Genomic DNA, 24659 nt, shown 5'->3' with positions numbered 1-24659 from the left:
GACTGAAGTGATCATTAGAAATGGTTGGTTCAGGGAATAATGAAGCCATATTGGTAAACAAAATAAAAGCATGCATTTGCCACATGATGCTATACTTTTGTCTGATCATTGTCGCCCAGAAATTGCTGCAAGCTAGTAATATTTTCTCTACTACTCGTCTTACTTTGGGTGAGAGGCAGTCCTGGATGTGTCACCAATCAATAACAAACTAAAAGTAGTTTTTCCCCCTCGCATTTTAAAATAGCTGGCTTTGTGTAAAAAAAAATAAAAAGCAGTATCTATTAAAACGGAATCATTCCATCCAAATTCAGCTCTTATTGCGTGGGTACTCGTTATACCAAACGACTTGAGACAGATGAGTGTATTTGACCTGTTGCTTGCGTTCCCCTCTCTAACCTCCCGACATCATCCCATAACGACAGTACGTCGTTTCCATGGAGATGTTGCCATGACGACAGGCACGCTCACGCTAAATTTTAGTTACGTGTCGGAGTCGTCTGACATAAGCGAACATTTTAAATGCGACACTTGTCTAATCTGTTTTAAAAGGACACCACAGATTTGTAAGTAAACAAGCTGTTTCATTAAAACCAGCTAGCCTGGCAATAAATGGCGTTTTGCCACGGATGTTTTAGCTTTAGCTTGAGTTCAACAGTTAGCATTAGCTAGCTCAACTCTATAGGTTGACCTCACTGTATTTAGTGTCTTATCAGATGTGTGTCATATGGTTGTTTATTAGGCTTGTCCATATGGATTTTCTTTATTAGGGTTGTCCATGTATAACAGAAAAGTATCGACAGAGTCCGAAATGACGGCTACTGGTAATGCGAGGAAATTCATAAAGAAAACAGCCACGTACCTGACCAGTGCCTCACAGGTAAGCACTTCGAAATAATTGTCATTTTGTTTACCTATACAGTGGCGTTTATTTCATCAACTGCAAATAGTACACGTATTGCATTTTATGCATTGGGGGTGTCATCGGTTTATAGTCATAGACTACTCATACTCATTTTTCATTTGATTCATTTTGATTTTGCCCAATAGGTGTTGGATGGTGTTAAAGCAAAACTTCAGGTTACTGCCAAAGTGATCCGCACACGTTATCTTGCATAAAATTTGATTTATTTTGCAAAACATTTACTTTTTATTTTCTTCCGTGCCCCCTTAGGGCCTCACTGTTTCTAAATATGACATATTTACTTAATGTAAATATGACATTTCATTGCTGCAAACAGTGCACAATTAACTAGTTTGCACAACTGCGTGAGAATTTGTAATCACGTACAAAAAGGCAGGCTTACCAACGCGCAGTACTGTTAATACCATCATTTTAGATGATTACAGTAAGAAAAAAAAAGATTTACTGTACTTATGACTGCACTGCTGCATTAGCACAGGTAGCGTATGAAGCCTTCAGACTTGCATAAATGTGGGATCTATGACCACTATAAGAATGGAACTCAAGGACCTCTTTATTATCAAATGCTACATCAGCTTATTGACAACCATATGTGCGGTGTGCGCGCTTCAAGTTCAAGTGGTGCATGTTGTGTAGACTGATACCACAACACATGATCAGTCATAGTAAAGGTTGTTGCCACTCTTTCTCTTTTTTTCCCCTGAAAGAAATCAAGAGACAGCTATTGGTAGGGTGGCAATTATTTATTCAAGTGGAGGGTTCACCATGGCAAAATAATGGAGCATAGTTTGGGGGGGGGGGGGGGGTGACGTGTATTTTGCATGTTGTCAGAGCTACTTTCATTCATTTCGTTTTGCCTTGCCTTTTGTCTGTCATCCTGCAGCTTCCCGAGAACACCAATTGCCTGGCGTGTTCAGATGACGGCACATACCTCAGCCTGGGTCACTCCGGGGGCTTTTCTGTGTGGTCTGCGAGTAGTCTGAGCCGTGAGGCCGAGTGGCTGCAGGACAAGCTCGAGATAGCTTCCATTCAGATGACCCGCACCAGTCAAACTGCCTATTTGCTGGGAACGATTGACGATATGGGTTGGTCCAATGCGCTTGTCATGAGATGACCTTTTAGACAGCACATTCAGCATTTCACCATTTGTGTCTTGCATCCCAGGTAAAGTTAATGAGTGAAAACGGTGTGTCTTCTCAGGTGTTGCCAGAGTCTTTGTGTATAACTTGGAGGGCATTTATTCTTTTAGTGTTATCAACATGCTGGTGAGTTTTGTGAAAACAGTGCTATGGATGCATTTATACGGAATATATCCAGTATTTGATGCACTTGTTCTTATTTCAGGACGATATTAGCAAGAGGAGTGTTTGCTTGTACTTTGAACTGTCTAAAGGAGGCGAACATGGTGCTATAATAATGAGGTGTAAGTTGATTATTATTTTCATTTTACCATTTTTATACTGATGTTTCTAAAGTTGTAATTCAGATTTCATATTTGAACACAACGTTCAATATCTCCTTTCAGGCAACAGTGATATTTGGCTTGAAATCTATTATTTTCCTGTACAGGACTGGCTGAGAGAGTTAAAGGTATTATAGTATGTATAGTTAGGTATAGTAATACTGTACTATTTACTATACCAAACTATATTTCCAAATCTCTTTAAGCATGTTATAGAACATACTGTACTGTACACAATGTTGTGAAAATGTATTTTCTCTCTTCCAAATTACCGTAGTACGTTTTTGCCTAGTTTCCCTGTTGTAACCATGGACTCTTGCATACTCACTGTTTAACACCAGTGGATTTGCATATTCACATATTCACATTTCCCCCCCAATATATATATATATATATATATTTTTTTTTAAATAATTTTGTGGGGTGGGGGTTTGGGCCACTATTTTCCCTCCGTTATTCATTGAAAATACAAATTGATTGTTTATCAGCGGTTTTTGAAGAATTTTGGGGGTTGGGGAAAAAAAAAATAATAATAATAATAAAAATAAATTAAACACAAATGTTTGCTTTTCTTGGCGGCTCCTACCTTATATGGCCTAAGACATGTATACTTTGTATTTTAAAATTAAATCGGGTCTCTTCAATTTGAAACTGCATAATAAATAATAATAAAAAAACACCCAATTTGAATCATAATTGTGTTTTTACAGGATCCCAAAATTTCAGCCAACATGAAATGGTCTTCTGCTGTTCGGGTGAATAGAGTCAATCCATCAACAGGTAGTATTAGCTCAAATAACAATAAACTTTATACAGTACATTGTTGAATAAGGCGGAACAACATGCAATTGGGAATCCAGAAAATAAGCCGGTATGCTTTTGCTGTTTTGCAGCAAACACAACAGAGGTCCCCACCATCTTATCTCACTTTTTAGTTTTGGATGAAATAAGTGAGCCACCAAGGTAAACACACACACACACACACACACACACACACACACACACACACACACACACACACACACACACACACACACACACACACACACACACACAAAGAAAGCTGAGACAGACTGTTGCCAATTTTGTTGAATATTTTCCAGACACTGCACTCCACACTTTCTTCTACGATGTGGTCACTCTTGTGAAAAGGATAAAGCAAAGCCAGGTTTGTAAAGACATTTGACACCATTACCTTTTTCAAGACAGTGACGTTTCGTTACCTTTCTTAGCAAGTCTTCTCAGGGAAAGTAATCGATTTTCAGACAAATTTCATTGTGTGATAGGATCCCCGCTTGCTGTCTGTTTTTGGTGGAATGGAAGTTACAACCTTCTCTACTTGACACTATCCAAAACAGCAAAGGCCAAACAAGGTCAATATAGATCTTTAATACAATTTGACTTTCAGCATCCATATAAAAGCTAATGAGCTGCATCACTCTTCTGTTTCGGAGCAGATCCTGAACGTCCACCATTGGTGCTGTGGCCCAACGCAGCTGAAATCATCTGCTCCGCCGTCAGTAGGTGCACTCGTTTCATTGCACTGGGCCTCAGCAATGATTTGCTGTGTGTCTGGGACAGGCTGTCTGGTGAGTATGTATATCATAAATAATCAAATTTATAGAATAGAGAGAGAGAGAGTGGTAAATACTGGCAACTCCAACTCTTTGCACTTTTAATCCCACCTGAATCAGACAACATACACTTGCACTTTTGATTTTTTTTTTTCTACCTCAAGATGCGCTCCTTGCAAAAAAAAAAAAAATAATCAAGAAGGGATTTAACCCTGGAGAACCCACAAGGTCAAATTTGGCCCCTATAAATTCTGCTACTCAAATAACAAAGACCTTTTTTCTTATTTATTTTTATTACAAATTTAACTTCAAAAGTCCAGAGTGCCACTTCTGACCCCTGCATGGGGCCATCTAGTGGATGAATATTGCACTTACATGAGCCAGAGTGGTGGTGACAAGATGGCTTGCAACATGCCAATTTTGTTGAGCTGGAAATCAATCCAAACAAAACCATCAGATGGTAAAATTTTGTTTTTTTTGTTAATCTATTTCATATCATGTTGCAGAATGCCTAGGAGTATGTTTTATATATATATTTTGATAAATTAGCAACTCTGAGCTAGTTAAAAAAAAAAAGGGTTAAAATTGAAAAAAACATATATTTTGGTGTTCAGTGAACTTATAGCAGTCATTTAATGTATAATTCATAATTTTCCAAGGAAGAAAAGGGTTCTTGGGTCCTCCAGGGTTAAAGTTATTTTATCTTTGCCACTGCCACAGTATTGCTTGTTCTTGTAAAACCTCTTAGTCCTCTGAAAGACATTTTGTCTTGCCTACAAGTTATTAGATGAGTCAATGGAGGAGATGATGGAAAAGATTGGTAAAAGGGATTCTCTCACCCCTGCCAAGTCTCCTTTGTTACTGTGTGTCAAAAGCTTGGCATGATTGCTATTCGCTTTGTCTAACCACTTGCTGCTTGCTTGTTAGCTTGCTACAAAAGCAGCGACCTAGTTACTCTGCGGCATCAGTCTTATGTGATAGCATAAAAAGCTACATTTATATTATCTGTTGCTGGAAGAGTGTCACGTCCGTGCGGAAACACCGAACATTGGTTCCGGGCATCACAAATATGGTTTTCAAATGATTAGTTCGAGTTAATGGGGTAGATGCCACGGACTTCCGGGTTCCACACATCAGCGTCGTTTCCGGCCGCTGATGGCCGCGTTCCAACACTTGCACCCCCACCCCTGCGCCCCACACACTACACACTCGCACCCGGGAACGCGCAACCCAGGGGCACAAAGGCGGAAGCGCAAGCACTGGGACGCAGCCCACGCGTCGCAAACAGGAAACGGAAACAAAGCTGATGTGTGAAAACCAGAAAGTCGGAAGCCCCGCCTCCTCCGTGGCATTTGGTCGACACAATTGAGTTGGTTGACTTATTTTCCCAGCCTTAGTCACCAAGCTGTATGGGTCAGCTGGTGCATGTGATTTTTTCTTTATGGAGAGCTGTACAGGTGAGTCAAGGCTACCTCAGAATTTTTTTTGCATAGTAGCATATACATTGGGTTCAAATTTCCAACATGGCAATACATTCATGCTTTTGCATCTTGTAAATGGGCACCTGTAAATTTCTTCCCACAACTAAAAAGTTAACTCAGAACCAAGTGTTTAGTATGCTGAAGCTGTATGGACTATATGCCACGGAGGAGGCGGGACTTCCGACTTCCGGGTTTGCGGCGTGTGGGCCGCGTCCCCGTACTTGCGCTTCCGCCTTTGTGCCCCTCGGTTGCCCGTTCCCGTCGCCGGGTGCGAGGCTGCGAGTGTGTAGTGTCTGTCTCAGTGTCCGAAGCATTTCAGATAGCCGAGACACCCTCCCGCCGATGAGCGAGAGAGCAGGGGGTGGGGGTACGAGTGTTCGAACGCGGCCAGCAGTGGTCGGAAACGGCGCTGATGTGTAAAACCCGGATGTCGGAAGTCCGTGGCATATTGAATGTCAGAGGTGAGTCTGTAGTACCTAATGCAGTGTCAGTTGAGTGTACGCTCAATTCCATGTGCACACCTTTTAATTAAAAGTAAGCATGAGCCACAAATTTCACTTAAGTGGCAAAGGTAAACAAAAATCGAGCGCAGTTATGCGAGCCAGCTGCTGTGACATCCCCGCAGCTCTCGTACACAGCTGCACACTTTATTATAGCGTGACCCAATGAAAGATATATTTAGCATTTCCCTCAGAGGAACTGTATAACGAGGCTGAATCAGTTTGTGGGGGGGGGGGGGGGGGGATCATTTGAGTGACTGCCAAGCTAACAGACATTTGTTGGCTTATTAATAATACCCTCAACTTAGCTTAGAGGCTGTGTGATTCTCGCTCTTAATGTTTCTCTCCCTCAGGCTCTCCGTTGTCTGTCTCTGGAGTATCAACAGACAGCGCCTTCCTCAGGCTGCACTTTGTGGATTACTGGCCAGCGTGCGCCGATGATACCCAGGCTTTAATCGCAGGTGAAATCCACCTTGTGACACTTTGCGAGAGCGGCGCCATTCACGTCTTAAGCACGGGCCGAGAAATAGCAACCAGCACTGTGCAGCTCTCTCCAAGGTTACCTCGCATCTCTTTACTATTTCTATCTTGAATACATCGAACCCCCTTTTATCGCAGGGGTTATGTTCCACACCCACACCATAAATGAAAATCTGTGATACAGAGAGACTACAATTTTTTTTTTTTAATAAAGTAAATAGTTTGAACCCTTCCACACACTTTTAACACATTTGAGCCTATTAAAAGTTTAAATTTATTGTTATACATTAAGATTCATAAAAAAAAAAAAGATTGTTTAACTCAATCACTGCCATTGACGGCCATAGAGGTCAAAAATTAATTTGAACTATTTCTATTAGTTAAACTTTTTTTTTCCACTTTTGTTAACAAGAGTATGAAAACCTAGAAATGTGTTTTTATTATACTATTAGAACAGATATAAAATGTGTGATTAATCGTGAGTTAACTATTGAAGTCATGCGATTAATTACAATTAAAAATTTTAATTGCCTGACGCGACTTAAAGATACTTAAAAATTCGGAGCGTCAGGCGATTAAAATGTTTAATCGTAATTTATCGCATGACTTCACTTGTTAACTCACAATTAATCACACATTTTATATCTGTTCTATATGTACAATAAAAAAATATAGGTTATCCTACTCTTGTTAACAAAAGTAGAAAAAACCGAGACCTACCTCAAAAATCCAACTGCCAAACTAAATATTAGTTTTTTGTTGTTGTTTTTATTTGAACGAATGTTCTCTTTTTTTTTCATAACACAAAAGTTATACGTCACAAACATAACCAACAAACCCAGAGAAACCAAACCCCCCAAAAATCTGACAGAGACGCTAAACCAATGACTATGTAAACAAAACAAATATAATTATGTCACAACACACAAAAAACGGACATCACGGACATGACCCAAAAACTCAAAACATGCGGTACTTGTTAGAAACATACATATTCACATAACCTACAGATATATACACGTATATCCTACTCCACTCTCACACATACACACACATATATATATTCCTGGTGCTACTTTTAACATATAGTCGTTATGGAAGAAAGAGGGGGGGGGGGGGAACAAACATTTAGAAGACCAAAAATAAATAAATAAAGAAGACAATTTATAGAAATGGTAAGTAAACAATTTATCCAATACATTAATTTAACTCAATAATACTAACAGTATTGGGCTAATTACAGGGCCTCAAATATTTGCTTCCAAACAAAATCAAACAGTTTTTGTTTATTTTTGTCCGCTGATATAGTTCTCTCAATATTAAAATAATATTTCATTAAAGATTTCCATTTACTTATTCTTGGAGGGTCTGTATTTGTAAATATTTGTAATTTCCTATAGATACCACAAGATGGTGGCAAAGCACTATTTAACTCCAACTAGTGTTAATTTTATCAACCATTTTTAAATGTTGTCCAAATTTTTGTCCAGTTTAAATCATGCTTGTTAGTTTTTAACATAGTTAGTCAACCTCATCTCGTTTTTATTTAGTCTATTTTTAGTTGACTATAAATCTAGCATTTTAGTCCAAGAAAACGTAATTTTATTCGTCTAGTTTTAGTCAACAAATGATGTCAACGTCTAGTTTTAGTCAGGACAATCATTTTACCCCTGTATTTTGTCAGCAGATAATGTTGAACATTTCATATCTAAAGCGTTTTCACAAAAAAATGTCTCATCTTTTTCATGAAAAACAACTTGACACACAATTAGAGTATATCAACAATTAGCTACTATGGCTCCATGGTATGAGCTAGTAAATTAGCCAGCATTAGTAAGCCGTCGGTTTAACATTATTGTTGGAACGTTAGAGCCGTTGGATTAATGTTACGTTATAACTATAATTGAGGGTTTTTTTTAAACCGTTCACCGTGAATCCACCTTCTGTTTGTCTCGTGTGTTTGTGCATGTTGCACTCGCTAGCTGCCGACTTAAAAGGGTGTGTGTCACATGACAGTGTCACAGTGACCGATTAGCAGAGACAAGATTTTACAAAATCATATCATTTTCGTCTCGTTTTTGTTCATGAACTAAAACGTCCATAGATTTTAGTCCAGTTTTTATGAAGTGAAGTACATTTTCGTCTCGTCTTCATTAACTGATAAAAATGCATACTGATTTAGTCCCAGCTATTGTTTATTAATGAGGGTTTTAATTAAGCTTGGTTAAAAATGTGTGTCTTTTATTTCTTGCGCAGGCCAAAAGACGGCGCTGAGCAGCCAACCTTTACTGCATCAGTGCCCTTTCTGCAGGGCTTGGTAGGAAAATAATTTGGGCAAAGCGGAACTGTTGAATGAAACCGTTGCAAAACCTGTTTTTATTCCCTTGCGGGTTTCTGGGAAAGTCGCTGGTGGTGTGCCGAAATGGAAAAATGTTCCTGCAAGATGTCGTCAATAGAGCCCCGGTGTGCGTCTTAAGCCTTCCTGCCCATCATCAGTTGGCGACCCCCTGCAATCCCATCTATTCGCTGAATGTCAAGCAGCGCGTTCTCTTCATACGAGGTACAACAAAAGTCCGTTTCTCATCGCATTTATTCGCTATACTGCAAAGAGTAGAGTCAGATGAAAGATGAGAAGCAGAGACCTTTATTTGTGCAAATACTGGAGAGTTGTTAATTCCATGTTAGAATTGGAATCGAATGTGTAACTGCCTAACATTCTATTTATGTTTCGTTTGATTAGTTTATGTGCCAAATGAATATTTAATACATGATCTTGGTAATGAACTTTCCTGGGATGTTCTCATTTATTGAGACGCATCTATTTGTGAACATACCGACCGTACTATAGCAGTATCACTATATCACTAATGGTAAGTGCCACACTGAAGGTTTGTGCGTCCCCTCCAGCTGACCAGGAGCCAATCCCCGGCACTTCATCCCTTGATGATCCAAGTCAGAATCGACTGCTCTTGCTGCGTTTTGACGAGCACGATGCCATGAAGCCGTATGTGATTTCACATCTAGAATCTCCATGGCAACAAAAAACAAGCGTAGTTACCGGAGAGGATGCCTGCAATTTATATCTCCAGCATAGGTTTGCATAATTCCATCTCAATGCCTCTTGTTGTTATTGTGATTTTTATTCTCCACACTTTTTTGCCTTGTAACAACTCCCACATAATACTTCCGATTTATTTGCTTCAAAAATTCATATATATATATATATCGTCTGATTTCACATTACTTACAGTATTCACACAATTTAACATTAAATATCAACTTTTCCCTATTAATTTTCAATGGGACCAACATTGAACTTTTTCTAAGTACCACTTTCCACGCCCACTTCCATACATACAACTTATCATGTTACCACCTGTCTGATACTGCTCAGTGGCACAGTTGGTAAAGTGCATTGTCCAGTAGCCAGGAGGTCATGGGTTCGAATCTCACCTTCGACTGTACATTGCAAATATATCTGTGGCTATTATTGCTAAGTGATATACATGTATACCAACTGACTACCGTATCAAGAAATGCATTATAATTTCACAAAATTTTTTAGAAGTATTTTAGTGTCAGATGACACTTTTCAAAAAAAAAAAAAACATTAGCCATGAATTAAAGTTAGTTCAGTTCTTAGAGCAATTGCCTCCCACCACAGAGAACCTGGGTTCGAACCCCGCTTGGACCACATTTTAGTATATTCGATGGTTCGATACCAACTGACTATCAGATCAGGAAATGGATTATAATTTCACTGAAATAATAAAATGCATTTTAGTTTTCAGCATCAGATGACACTTTTAAAAAAAAAAATACGCTGTTAGCCATAGTTTCGAGCATGTCAAGTTAGCTCAATGATTAGAGCTATTGCCTTCCACCACGGAATACCTGGGTTCAAAGTTCAAACACCGCTTGGACCACATTTGAGTACTTTAGTAATTTATCTTTCAATTTACTTCATAAGCACATGCATTCAAATCTTAGCATTCAGCTAATAGCATTTAGCTTTTCAGCATTACCACGCAATTTCTGCAGGAATTGCATTTTGTCCAGTTTGTGAATGTTTTGTTAGCTTAATATTTCACATTTCTTATTTTCATTTGCAGAGCTCTGTCAATGGATGAGAGACACAAAGCTATAACACAGACTTGGAAGCGACTGCGGTGTGCCACTACCACGTAAAAGCGCAATGGACAGCAAGTCATTTTTATTTTACATTTTCACAAGACTTAGACATGCAGTTGTACTTTGACAAACCAGTTTAATTTGTTCCATGACCGAGCTTGCAATTCAATTAGCTTTTACTGTATATCGAATCAATTTCTCCAATTTAAATGAATTGTAAAACCATTACAAGAGCTGCGAGCAGCTTTAAAGGGCCATTGCAGCCCAGGCCACTTTAGCGTACTTGCATGTTGGGGTACTGGCACATTGGAATTAATTTTTTTTTTTTTTATTGCACAATAAACATTTAGTTGTGGATTTTAGTTTTTTTTTTGCCAGGACTGATGTGTATATCATTTTTTTCTCCATATCACTCAAGCAGCAACACATCTGAAGTTTGCTTGTGGTTCGATTTTTTGCATATATATATATATATATACACACACACACACACACACTCACAAAACAGAACTTGTATTGAATAGGAATTTGTACTCAGAACTTGATAAACTCTAAAGTTGGGTAAAAACTTATTTTCCTAAAAAACATTGGGAAAAATGATAGTCTGCAAAGAAGCTTTAAAGATACAAGCACTGTGAGGCATCCATGGATGTGTGTCAATGTTCTGGTGCAATGTCATATAATGTTATAACGAGGTGTCTGTTAGAAAATCTCTCAATTAAGTGCATTTTTTTTTTTCATTGAGTGTGATACCTCAGCTTTAATGATTCATGGATTTGTATTGTCACATGACTCGTTCATTGTATGAGACTGCACAGTGAAGGGATCAGGTATTGAGTTTTAATTTGTACACAAAAGCCTAGCATGAATTGGGAGAGGTATACAGTCGTGTTTGCAAAGATCTGCAAAGTCATTGAGAGGGTCATGAATGATGCCCAACTCAAAAAGATTTGTCACATTTGCCAGTACTTTCTTCCCGCACACACCGCAGGTTCAACATTGCTCTTTGTTTTGTTTTTTTACCTCAACTTTAAATAGAAATAATCTTTCTCTCTGAAAGTGAAAGTCATCATAATGTGTTAATGTGTGGATCGTGATAATCCATAAATTTCCCTCGCATATGAAAAGCATTTTTTTTCCCATACAGGAATATTTCATGGAAGCCCCCTGACCTTGACTTCCGACTCATAAACTGCATAAGGGATGCTGTCATGCGTTTGAATAATGAAATTCACTTTTATGTATTGTGTTTAACATACGGTATCTTATGCGCACTACGCTCACTGTGATAGATTTATTTTTTTCATGAGGATGTGATAGTCCTCTTCTAATTTAGGATAAAGTTGTGTTTATTATAGCTGTCTCGGTACATTCTAATGGGGGGGAAACATGGCCTTTGTCATATGGCCATTGACTCAGCACTGATAAAAGGCAGCGATTCCCCTTGGGGAGCCATTACAGCTGCGTCTTTGAGTATGAGGCGTGTTGACATCATGCAGAGGATCTGTGCAGCATTGTGTATAGTACTGCAGAGCGCTTTCTTACAAGTGTGCTTGCATTGTGCCCGAAGGGGACAACTAATAAGTCACAGTCAACACTTTTAATCAACAAGACCACAATTTACATTTTGACGGGCAACATTTTTTTTAATAGCTAATGAAAGCAACATGGTTAAGTCTGCTCTATTATTATTATTATTATTATTATTATTATTATTAAGAATAAGGTTTTGTACTTCTTCTTTTTTTTACAATTAAAGTGGAAGTCAACCTTAAACATTCTTTGACAATAATATGTTATATGTGACCTCACTTGTCTAAACATGACATTCTGATGATAGATTCTGTAATCAAGCTGTTTTTATCCATCTCAGGGGGCGACCATTTTGCCACTTGCTGTCGACTAAAGATGACATCAATGTTGCTCAGGGGCTCAGGCAACGACCAATCACAGCTCACCTGTTTTTTGAAGCTGCTCTGTGATTGGTTGTAACCCGAGCAACATTGATGTCATCTTTAGTCAACAGCAAGTGGCAAAATGGCCGTCCCTTGAGATGGATAAAAGCAGCTGGATTTTTCTACTTAACTCATATTCCACTAATGCATTATTAAACAGAATAACATATTTAGACTCGTGGGGCTGCATCGAACATATTATTGTCAAAAAATTGGGGTTGACTTCCTGTTTAAAGAAAAAAAATCCCCCCAAAAAAGTTTTAGGGAAAAAATAGTTTAAAAACTTGGAATTATATAATAATAATTTAATATTATTATTAATAATAAAATAATTATATTATATAAATAATCATTATTATTAATTATAATTATTATTATTAAAGGAATAATGTTTGTTTTCCTTTTTTTCCCCATGTTAATAATTTTATTTTACTGGCCTCCATTACTTGTTACTTTACTTTTATTCTGTACTTTTCTCCCATATAAGGATGACTTGTCTTGACTTGTCTTGACTTGTCTTGACTTGACTGAACACGCGCGTGCACGTGCGTGTGTGTGTGTGTGTGTAATTTGAATTTAAAACCCCTTCATATTGATGTTCATTTTGATACATGGGTGAAATCTCCAGGTGTGCTCAAGTGACAACTTTATACACAGATACAAGACAATGCAAAAGTATCGGGAGACCTGACATCACTGCCCATTCGTCAAGAACACACAGTAGTTCATCCCAAAGGTGTTTGATGGGTTTCTCCCACACCAAACCCAACCAAGCGTGCCTTTATGGACTGTGCTTTGTGTGTTACAATTGTCCATTTGTGGAATTTTGTGCGGAAAAATGCATACATAATATCATGCAACCCAATTGTCGTATTTGTCATACGATGCTCTCCAGATCGCTGTGTACAGGCCTCTGTGCATTGCTGCTTCCTGGCGTTCCTCTATCATTATCACCGCACATTGGGAATGTCTCCTGGCTACTCGGACTCGCCTCCCGTTTCAGCAACACAGCGTTGGCGGCAAAAGATCCGGTTATAACCGTGTTGACGTCCGTATCGGCGGCGGCGGCGGCGGCTTTGGAGCTGCAGTGGAACCTGCGGAGGAGACCCTTGCGGAAGCGAATGGTGAAGAGACCGTAGATGAGCGGGTCCAGGCAGGCGTTGACCAGGCCGAAGATGAACAGGAGGTGAGTGAGCGAGTGGGAGACCTTTCCTTCGAGGTCGTCTGGGAAGAACCAGTACCAGAGGCCCAGCAGGTAGTAGGGAGTCCAGCAGATGATGAAGGACAACACGATCACGACGCTCATCTTCAGAGTCCTCATGCGAGCTCTGGGGATGTTGTTCTTGGAGCAGCGCAGATGTACCTCAGTGGAGGAAACTGTCAGGAGAACAGGAAGTCAAAAAAAAAAAGGTCATCTTTGATTCCACCAATGTGTAAAACTCACCATTGTCCTTTTTCAGGCGCTTGGAGATCTCGAATAAGATCCTGGTGTAGCACGTGATCATGACAGCCAGGGGCAGCAAGAACTGGCAGAAGAAGGTGAACATGTTGTACGCCGTCTCATGCCAATGGCTCCCAAAACTTCCTCGCGTGGTGCACTGCGTGAAGTCCTCGGGATGTTTTATAGTCACGTTGTGGAACAGGAACATCTGAGTAAGATCATTTACAGTTGAATTCATGTTCATCTTAGGCAGCTGCTTTCGTATATTAGACTACATAGTAAAACCGGAAGTGTAAATTGAACTCCCATAGTGTTAAATTTAACACTTTCTTGGAGTTGATATAGTTCTCACCAGTTCCGAGTTAAATTTACACTTCCAAAAGTGTAAAAATTTTAACTCATTCAATGGTAGAGTGAAATTACAACACCCAAAGTGTTATTATTTTACACATAAAAGTCAATCTTTTACACTTTAAAGTGTTATCTACTTTCACCTATCAGTGTTATTTTTTCACTTAAGTCATTCACTGCCATTGACGGCTATAGACGTCAAAAATTAATTTTAACTATTTCTCTTAGTTTTAAATTTTTTTCCCACTTTTGTTAACAAGAGTATGAAAACCTATAATATTTTATTGTACATTTAGAACAGATATAAAATGTGTGATTAATTGTGAGTTAACTAGTGAAGTCATGCGATTAATTATGATTACAAATTTTAATCGCCTGTCGCCCCTAATTTTTAATAATCTTTTTTTTTAATGAATTTATGGCAGTGAATGAGTTAAAGGTGTTATTTCCTTTAATTTTTTGTGTTAGTTTTTCACAGTTTTGTTGTTATTTTAACCACGAAGTGTTATTTTCCTTCCTTTTTGAGTTAATTTCTCACAATTGAGTGTTCTTGACATTTTTTTATTTTCCAACCCAAATCGAGACAGTGGGACTCGAACCTAGTACCTAGCACTTGGGGGCAACAACACACGTACCCCACGAGATAGTACATGTTCATTGCCGCAAAATTCTTGTAGGCCTAGTTCCCGAATTGCCAGCAAAATATCCACTTCGTTTTTAGTTTTACAGAAAAAATAATGAACATTGACTGTGTACGTTTAAATGAATGATTTATGTAATTGTGTATATATTTATATAATTTATAGAGCATATTATGCAGTGTCTGCAGCTTCTGATTCCATGTTACGTCTGCTTAGGTTTGAAATGTTTTATGTCACAAGACGTCCTGTGTGTACTTCATTATTAAAAAATAGCCGTGTCGCTTCATGAAAATATTTTTAAACGTGATGATGATGATGATGATGAAGAAGTTCCAGGTTTGGTATAATTTCTTGGTTATGCCCGTCTAATTTGATTTCAGGTGAGCTGACCTGAGGGATGGACAGCAAGAAACTCATGGTCCACGCCACCACCAGCATGAACCTGTTCCTCTTGCGGGCCTCGTTGATGGCCAGCGGGTGGAGAATAGCCGACTGGCGATCCAGGCTGATCACCACGGTGACGAAGGCGCCCGAGTACATGGCCGCGAGCTTGAGGAACATCAGGAGCCTGCAGGCGAGGTCGCCCGCCAGCCACTGCACCGTGATGTTCCACGCTGCGTCCACGGGCATCACCACGAACGTCACCAGGAGGTCGGCCACCGTCAGGTTGACGATCAGCAACCGGACATGGGATTTGCGCTTGCCGTCCGTGTAGGCCGCGCGTAGCACGGCCAGGTTGCAGAAGGCCGACAAGCCGCACAAGATGAAGGTGACGATCACCCGGACTTTGGCGGCGGTGCTGAAGGTTGGCAGTTCCAGGCACGGGGATGACACGTTGCAGCTGCCGTTGGCCGGCTGGAGCTCCGCTGATACCTGATGCATATTAACGCCCATTTTTCTGAGGAGGACGCATTCTGCCCAAACAGAACAAGAAATGCTGGGTGAGTCGCATGCTGTTGCTACATGCAAATCATTTTACGGGGGAAATGCTACCATTCCAAGTCATATGCATCAGCGATTCCCAACCACTATATTATGTGCTGTAGGAATTGAACTTTTTTTTTTTCATTGAGTAGGCGTGGAAGAGGGTCTTGCCCAGGTTTCCCGTGAAATGCAGGTTTGTCTAACTAGTGGTTGTCGGCTGTATTTAAAGTGAAAGTCAACCTTAAATTAAACAATTCTTGACAATATTATCTTATATGTGACTTCACTAGTCTGAACATGACATTCTAATTAATAGTACATTTGTGAATATGAGTTAGGAAGAAAAATCCAGACATTTTTATCTATCTCAGGGGGCGGCCATTTTGCTACTTGCTGTCGACTGAAGATGACATCAATGTTACTCAGGGCTCAGGCCACCACCAATCACAGCTCACCTGTTTTCTGAGGCTGAGCTGTGATTGGTTGTTACCTGAGACCTGAGCAACTGTGATGTCACCTTCAGTCGACGGCAAGTGGCAAAATGGCCGCCTTCTGATATTGATAAAAACTGCTGGATTTTGCTTCTTAATTCATATATTCCACTAACACAATATCAACCGGAATACCATATTTAGACTAGTGGGGCTCCATAAAACATATTATTGTAAAAAAAGAAAAAAATTTGGAGGGTTAACTTCCCCTTTAATTATTTAACAAAGTTTACTGTACAGTTGATGTGTCGTTGTTTAACAGCCACCTTCCACTTCAGCTTCTTTTATTAGGTGTGAAATGATCCCCAAACTTTGGACATTCGCTGTCTTTTTGCACTCTCACCCGCGCATTGCTAGTGAGTCTGCAGTAACGGTGCTTATATTGTCACGGAACACGAAATTCTGTGCGTCTTGAAAAGATCAGTGAAAATACTCAGAAATGGATAGCAATATGAAGAACTCTGAGATTAAGCAGACGTGCTAACAATTAGTGCACTGTGCTGTTTCCATCATTTAAATACACTCTGTATTCAGGTGGAACGGGTATTAGCATAATTTGATGCACATCGTCTTTTTATTTATTACACCTGATTCATTTTGAATGCTTTTCATATCAGATAGTTTTCAACATTCAAATGAAATATTTAAAACCATGCCAAGAAACGGTTAGTTATTGTTCATTAAAAAACAACAACACTTTAACTTAAATTAATTTTGTGATCAAGGGGCTAAAATTGTGAATTATTACAATAAGTGACACTGCACTTGTTTTTAATAATGACTCTTTAATTCATAGTAAAAATGAAAATATAAAAACAATTCTAACAGAGCGTCTACTAGACTTTATGCTATATTATTGCACATTTGCACACATCCACATGTACTTGATCTACTGAAATGACATTTTGTGTTGTCCTACTAAATTCACAATAAACTTACATTCAAGGAAACTGCATGCATTCATCAAACGAAACTATGGTCCCATCTTTTATCCAAAATATATTTATAAGCTTCATTGGAAATCTATGAGAAATTGTACTTACTCGCTGCGTAGAAATGTGCCTCTGCGCATGTTTGGTTATAATTGCTATAAAAAACCCTCCGGGCGAGAAAGAAAGAAAGAAAAAAAGCTTTTGTTAATGTTGCAAATGTACGCAGCCTTCAAATAAGACCAGCATGAAGAGCTCCTCTTTGAATGCACGCACGCAGACACGCTGCGCCCTCCGCATGCAGCCTGTGCGCCAATGAGGGAAGAGCAAAGGCGTGGCTTAGCTTGTTCATGATGAATACCACATGATTAACTTAAGTTTGCCTGTTTGCTAACATGCATTAATTCTGTCTGTCAGAGCTAATGCAAAATTCATGTGTCAATTGGTCTGTCGTGGTGACTTGAAGATCAGATAACATATTAAGACATATTTATGCATTCGCGTACTTTTTCTTGCTTGTCCGATTATTCATGGTACGTCATGACACATTGACCAAAAGTATTAGGACACCTGGCCAATACACCTACAGAAAGGTCAATGGGATAAATGATGGAGTTGTTCCCCTATGATACTTTTTTAAGCAATTTTATTTGACTACAGTAACCATTCAGTCCAAACATGTCCTATTGTATTCAATTAAATGTTAATGGTAAAACGCATCCCTTTGGCAATCACTCGGTAACCTGCTTGCATGTGTACGGTAGTTATTCCCGGATGTGTCTCGCTGGATTAATTCCCCTGGTTGCGTTTCACAGTCGACGGTCAAGGAACACTCTGACCCAAAACATGTATCATCTTGTTAGCGCACCTCCCTTTGAATACAAGATGTGTCACATTACCAAATTTGAAACAGTTTGAGCTGTTCTATTTATCTAGTCATGATAATCAGGGGGCCATGTAGCATCTATAGTGGTTTAGCAAAGGTCGTGAAAGAAGGGGCCTGATGTGCTCATACGGATGGAAAGGTTACTTTGTATCACAATCCTCACAGTTGTTAGATTGGGAGGTTTGAATCTTAGCTCTAGCGTGTGTGTTTTTTTTTCTTTCTTTGTGGAATTTCCATATTCTTCCCGTGCTTATGCGTGGCACATCTCCTTCCTCCCACATTCCAAATAAAAATACATTTTAGGTTCATCTTGTGCGTGCCAGTAGTTTTTACAAGGTTAATTTCAATCAAATGTACATTTCCCTGTAAAGCAAAAATAAATGTCTTTTAAATTTGACACCACAGAGAAGAGTCTTGTTAACAACCGAGCCAAATTTGAACGATTTAAAAAATAAAATAAAATCATCAAGTACAGTTGACCACCGCTACTCACGGGGATAGCGGATTAAAAAAACCCCACATATACTGTAATTGAGACCTATTGAAATGCACTGGCAGCTTTTCCACACCACAACAACGAGGCACTCTAAAGTGGCAAAGCCCCTGTTTTTTTTCGGTTCCCCTCGCTATTGCGTCTTTCCCCGTGTGACGCGCATACACTCGTGGACAACACTGAGGCGCTATATCTCCTCCTCCAACCAGCTATATAGCTATCTAATGGCAATTCAGTACTACATATTTTTATCTTGAAACATTATGCGTTTAGCAACAAATCTCTAAATTTGACCCACAAAGTCTTAGATCACATTTTCATCCTGCTTCTCACCATTTACCCGTCGACTCACACGCAGTCGTGTTTGCCCATTAGCCTGGAATACTGTTGATTTTGTTTTCTCACTGAGCCAAACAGCTCTGAAAGGCATTAACACTATCATCCTTTTAATTGTTCCCCGAGGGCACAATTCAAGCGGTGTCGCAAATTTGTACATGCTACATTTGAACAATCTCATTAAAAAGGATATACTGTACAGTACAGCACTGTCAAAATATTTAATTTGACTATAATAAGAAAGTATTCGCTTGCGGGACTCTGCTTACATTCCACTAAAGAGTCCAGGCGTGTTTATTTATTCAACTGCAGAGAGCTACCAGCGTGTACTGTATTATCACGGCTCAGCTTGTGAATGTCACATGACCAAACTCAGAAAACAGGTGAGCCATGATTCGTCATTACCTGAGCCCTGAGCAACTGTGATGTCATTTTCAAGTGGAAAAATGGCCGCCCCTTGAGATTGGACAAAAACAGGTGAGAAAAGTGCAATATTACGTAATCAGAACGTTGTGTTTAGTGTAGCGGGATCGCGCACAATATATTATCGTAATGTTTTGACTATATTGAATCATTTAAATCGAAGAAATTTGACAGTTTGGAGGGGCCCATGTTCCTTATGTTTGCCTAATTATTAGTCCACAGCTGAGAACTTGTTTTGATGCCACTTGTTTTACGACTAATTCACATGAAATAGATGCATCAAGAACTGTCCGATAGCATCTGGGGCCGATTCGCCGGACAGGCCATTAGCTAATTGGCATTGAGGGAGGCCATGTGTGACATCACATCACTATCCCTTTGGCGTCATGTTGCATTAGCGACACTACTCGAGCGGAACGAAAGGATTAAGAGGCAGAATGAACAACGCAGTGAAAGATAGCGAGGGCTGACGAGAGTGGCCCTTAAAAAACAAGCTATTCAAAACAAAACAAAAAAAGATGCATGTTTTGGAAAAGATCACCATTATGCCCTGCAGTATGTTTTTCACTGTATTGGCTTCACAGTTGCCATTTGAAACAAACAAGATAATAAAAACCATTAGTGTCCAAATAGGGCAATGACAATGACTCACGTTCATATCCTACAGAAGAAGAAGAGCCCTGATTTGCTATTTGGAAAATACTTTTACCCCCAAATAACCAGGAAATAATTAGGTTACTAATGTTCTATTATGTAAAAGTTGTGGGACTTTTGCATAAATCCTGGTGGTCTTGGAATATTGATGAGGAAAAAGAAGCCAATCACATATTCAACCATTTAAATGTGCTGTATGCTTATATAATACTAGCACGGTCGTTAGTGGTGCCAAAAGCTTTAAAAATGCAAATATGTAAAAATAAATAAATATTAATAAAGGCCACATTTTTTGTCTGCTATGGAGATATACAGACAAAAAGCAACCAAAATGGTATGATATTTTATAAGTCTCTCATATAAACCAGGGATGACTAAACTTTTGTGCTCAAAGGCCATTTAAACCTATTTTCTCCAAATTTGGTTAATGAAATATTTTTTTCTCAAAATCGATACTATTGGTCAGTCCACAAGTCGACCTATCCAAACTGACCAGTCTAAAGTGTTGAAATAGCTTTCTTTTTGGGCGATGCTAGAATTCTGCTAGACAGCAGCAATGTGTCAAATTTTTATTTTAATAATAAAATAAAAATCTCATTTTTAATGTTATTGTTTATTAGTAATGTAACAATTCATCCATCTATTATTTAACAAAATAATTTTTTAATTCATATCCAAACAAATAATGTACAATTATATATCAATCAATAACTACCGTTTTTACGGAAAAATAGATGCAACAATTTGCCCACTCCTGATTTAATAGTGTAAAAATGCATACATAATTGGTCACTAATTACTAATCAACAACAGAAAGAAGTCAACGCGTAATGTATTAGAATTTACCGATCTCTTTCATTGGACTTGTGCGTCACCGATTGTGTCCGTTAGGGGGCGAATGATGAGTACACACTCTGTATCCGAACACGACACGAAGAAGAAAACTTATTGCACGGAAACGATTGGTTGAAATTTTCAAAAACTGTTTATTTTTACCGAGTTGATTTTTAACTATTCGACTCTTTTTTTGTTTCGGATTCATAAATGATACGTGGCAATGGTAAACTTGCCAAAAAGCAAAATGTTTAGGAAGTTCGCCCTATGACGTTAGCATGTTAGCTGCTAGCCGAGAGTCTCCCGTCGGCTCTGCGGTAAATTTAAACCGCTGGCGGACAAAATGTCTGTTCGGCGAACTCTGGTGGACTGTACCGTGCTGTCTCTACAAGATGCCTGTGTGTTTTATCCATGCTGTAAAAACTGCTTCTGCAGAATGGATGTGGAGTCACGGGACACGACGAGGTGAATGTATCAAAACAAACACTAACCATGTTTGGTCTTGAGACGAGTCAGTCCTCCTAACCTTAAAATCAAATGACATTCTGAGTGGAATATTTATAGCAGGCTCGTGCAACTTATTTAAAAGTAACATATTTAATGACATTTAAAATGAAACAACACGTAAAATATTTTATTTTTTGGGAAAATACAATCACAGGGAGTTTGAACGTCACTGTAGTTTGAATTATATCCTACAGCTACAGTGTATTGTCATACTTTGTCTTTCCAATATGTCTTATGTGCCCCCACTAGTCGGGTGATGTGGAGGGCCGCATCTGGCTCACAGTCCTTGGGTGTGACACCTGTGGTCTAGCTAATGAGTTAATAATTTCATTGAGTAAATTGATCTTCCATTTTGTATCCATATTTACACATTTTCTGTCTTTGTGATTCTACCAAAGATCCAGATGTTCCAGGTGTACCTACTGCTGCTTGAGGTGTCATCTGGAGTACAGATATCGTCTTTCGCTGTTGGTGACCAGGGACACAAGTATATTTGGAGTCACCGTGTTTGGCAGCTGTCTGAACCCATTCTTTGGCATCCCTGCAACTCAATTTCAAAGGTGAGAAGACATCTTCTACATGCGGTAGAAGAGGATTCAAAAAGTTATCTGGCCATAGTGGGGAAAATAAATCTGTAATGTTTTAATGTTCAGACATTCTGTGTAATTAGTCAGCCTGGCATCCATTTTGACAGGATATTGGAGACCACGGATGGACCACCTGAAGCATCAGCCGGATCCAAATTGCTGGTGAAGGCCGTTGAAGACTGTTTTGTCGGCAAACATCTTGTCTTTGGAATAAAGGTATTCTTATATTAAAACAATGCCTGTCATGTACAGTAATTGCAATGTTTCTGCCCCTGCCCCTCTCCTCTGTGCTCTGCAGGTGACAGATTCTAAAAGTTGCCCATGGTCAGAAGATCATAATCCGGGTGCTTCTGGTAGCAAGGAAATGGCCCAGTTTACTGCCACTCAGTTGATTTTCCCTAAAGCTACGAACCCGGAAGGCCACTGTGTCCTTAGTTACTATCAACTTCTCCTTGGGAAAGCAGAAGAACATCAGCGGGAATCTGTTGACCCCAACAAGTCCTGCGGAATCCTGACATCAGCGCTACTACGCATTCCTCAAGATTCTGCTGCCAGCAGCTTCAATAACATCACTCTCTCCCGTCTTTTCCCCCACTTCCCGCAAAGGTAATGCATCATCCGTGTTCTTTGATTTCATCATATGCTCAAATGTACTTGACACCGCTCTAAACACACAGCCCTTGCCGCTCCCATGACAACGATTTGCCTGCGATTAAACCCGCACACGTGATTATGTGTGCCTCTCGTGCAAATATAAACGTCCGTTCCAGTCACATTTGTTCTCCCTCGCAGGTCGCAGCACCACGACGGCAGCCTCACACCCACGCCGCCATGGCAACAATCACTGGGACTTGTTACTTCATCCGCCGAGCAGGAGCAGGAGGAAGAAGACTGCTGCGCGCGTGATGGCAACCAATCAACTGCCAAAGAGCAAAGACAGAATACTTTATTTGACACGCCGCCATTTTCTCTATGCTCGCCAAACAGAAATGTAGTCAACTCTTCCATCTTGAACCATTTGATGCCTTCCCGTGCGAATTATCCCCCGGTCTCGGAGTGTCAGGCCTCCAGACTATCTGACGATTCACTCGAGTTGTGTTCGTTGGTGTGGGAGGATTTGCCTTTGTCTGAGAGTCTAACAGCGTTTTTGAATGAGGAGGATAAATATTTCAACACGAACAAAGACAACTTGCCTAATGAATGTATTTCTGCGTGTACTAATAAGGCACCAGGAAGCAAGCCCCGGACGTTAGCGGACGTCACTAACACTAGTGTGCTGAATGAAGACAGTGAAGAAGTCTACAATTGTTCTCTGGACCTGTTTGGTTTAAGCTCAGTGGATCCGCACGAGGCAGACTTGCAACCTCTGACACGTCAAAAGTGTGTCAAAAGAGCTCATGAAACACCTTCTACCCACTCGGATTATCCACCATGCCTTGACTTTATCCCATCTTCTCAGTCCACTCCTATTGTTCGAATACGTCCTTCCTCCTCGTCCTCATATCCTTTCTCATCCACTAAACATAGAGACGTTTCAAGAAGACAATCCAGGAAGCAACATCTTGCTATCCAGGGAAGGATGCTGTATGGGAAGCCGGCAAGTGAATGCGACGCGCCTCTGAGCCAATCGGAGGACAACCTTGTCTTTGTCCCTCCCACCTTTGCTGAACTCAAAGTGGAGGATGGTTGCTCTCAGGAAAAAACACCCTCACATGCCGTGCAAACAAAGCAGCGTGATGCAGCAGGTTGTGGTAGAAACACACAATCGGATCACGCAATCAATGAAATGGCAGCTAATGGTTCTCTCTTTATGGACGAAGAATGTGATTGGTCCAGAGATCTGTTCTCGGACTCAGTCTGAAAACTTCTGGCTGTACCTCCGTTTAATAGAGTGAGGGACCGCAAGTGGATTTTAAGCAGTGGACAGGAACCTCTAAAGTTGAACACTATCCATTCTGGGACACTTGCCCATCTCTGACCTTTGGAAAACTATGTTAATTGAACCTTCATTGACAGCCAATTTTAACATTAATAATAAATTAACCACTCTTAATATTAAGACATCAAAACATCCATCCAACTTCTATAGCGCTTCACCTCATCAGGTGAGCTGGCGCCAATCCGAGCTAACTTTGGGCAAGAAGTGGGGTCTTGTGAGATTTCCCGAGGTCTGTGCGGTGTCATGCATGGCATAGATAATAACTTCACTCCCTCCCTCTCCCAAAATTTTGGTTGGTTCATTAATCGGACGACTGACCGTGTAAACTCAGTGTGTATTTACTGTGACTGGCTGGCAACTAGTCTGGGGTGTGCCTGGCCTTTTGCCCAACTCACCTGCAACCCTAACTAGGACAAGCACTATAGAAAGTGGTTGGATGTCTTCATTTATATGCACACTGCACTTTTAATTCTAAACTGCTCAGACATGTTTAAGGTAGTAAAACTGCAGGGAGGAGGGGAGAACTGATGAGTGCCTGAAGCCCTTTCTTTTCAGCAAGTTTCGCAAGTCAACCTTTTTGATTGTAATTAAACAGAACAGATTAAATAAATGAATAACAACACACAGGCTTTTTACTTATTTGGGTGTTTAGTATTTTAACTAAAAAATGATCACCGCCAAGTAAACATGATAAAATATTTTCTTTTTACACAATTGG

General features: G+C 39.7%; 3 protein-coding genes across 4 annotated transcripts; 2 read left to right on the top strand and 1 right to left on the bottom strand.

The window, feature by feature from the left end:
- The first annotated feature begins 451 nt into the window (after positions 1 to 451).
- Positions 452 to 12531, top strand: wdr93 (WD repeat domain 93). Its single transcript, XM_086070820.1, has 16 exons — positions 452 to 563; positions 768 to 877; positions 1806 to 2007; positions 2123 to 2187; positions 2267 to 2345; positions 2448 to 2512; positions 3095 to 3164; positions 3278 to 3347; positions 3488 to 3552; positions 3671 to 3757; positions 3842 to 3973; positions 6293 to 6497; positions 8676 to 8736; positions 8823 to 8979; positions 9327 to 9513; positions 10532 to 12531. The coding sequence occupies exons 2-16, from the start codon at positions 776 to 778 to the stop codon at positions 10605 to 10607; spliced, it is 1623 nt and encodes a 540-aa protein (XP_085926946.1). The 5' UTR covers positions 452 to 563; positions 768 to 775; the 3' UTR covers positions 10608 to 12531.
- Positions 10575 to 17541, bottom strand: LOC147176916 (putative gonadotropin-releasing hormone II receptor). Its single transcript, XM_086070821.1, has 4 exons — positions 17397 to 17541; positions 15329 to 15852; positions 13950 to 14154; positions 10575 to 13882 (listed from the first exon to the last, which is right to left on the bottom strand). Exons 2-4 carry the CDS (start codon positions 15830 to 15832, stop codon positions 13383 to 13385), a joined length of 1209 nt encoding a protein of 402 aa, XP_085926947.1. The 5' UTR covers positions 15833 to 15852; positions 17397 to 17541; the 3' UTR covers positions 10575 to 13382.
- ddias (DNA damage-induced apoptosis suppressor) lies at positions 12588 to 24563 on the top strand. Of its 2 annotated transcripts, XM_086070819.1 has the most exons (6): positions 12588 to 14158; positions 15319 to 15879; positions 21814 to 21975; positions 22110 to 22218; positions 22301 to 22608; positions 22795 to 24563. In XM_086070819.1, the coding sequence occupies exons 2-6, from the start codon at positions 15815 to 15817 to the stop codon at positions 23861 to 23863; spliced, it is 1713 nt and encodes a 570-aa protein (XP_085926945.1). In that variant the 5' UTR covers positions 12588 to 14158; positions 15319 to 15814; the 3' UTR covers positions 23864 to 24563. The 2 variants fall into 2 exon arrangements, with proteins under 2 accessions (XP_085926945.1, XP_085926944.1); XM_086070818.1 differs by lacking the exons at positions 12588 to 14158; positions 15319 to 15879 and adding an exon at positions 21008 to 21373.
- The last annotated feature ends 96 nt before the right edge of the window (positions 24564 to 24659 follow it).

This window comes from Leptonotus elevatus, chromosome 3 (genome assembly GCF_054856555.1).
Source record: "Leptonotus elevatus isolate MCC_2025b chromosome 3, RoL_Lele_1.0, whole genome shotgun sequence".
In the NCBI taxonomy this organism is placed as follows: Eukaryota; Metazoa; Chordata; class Actinopteri; order Syngnathiformes; family Syngnathidae; genus Leptonotus; species Leptonotus elevatus.
This window is presented reverse-complemented; position numbering and strand designations above follow the sequence as displayed.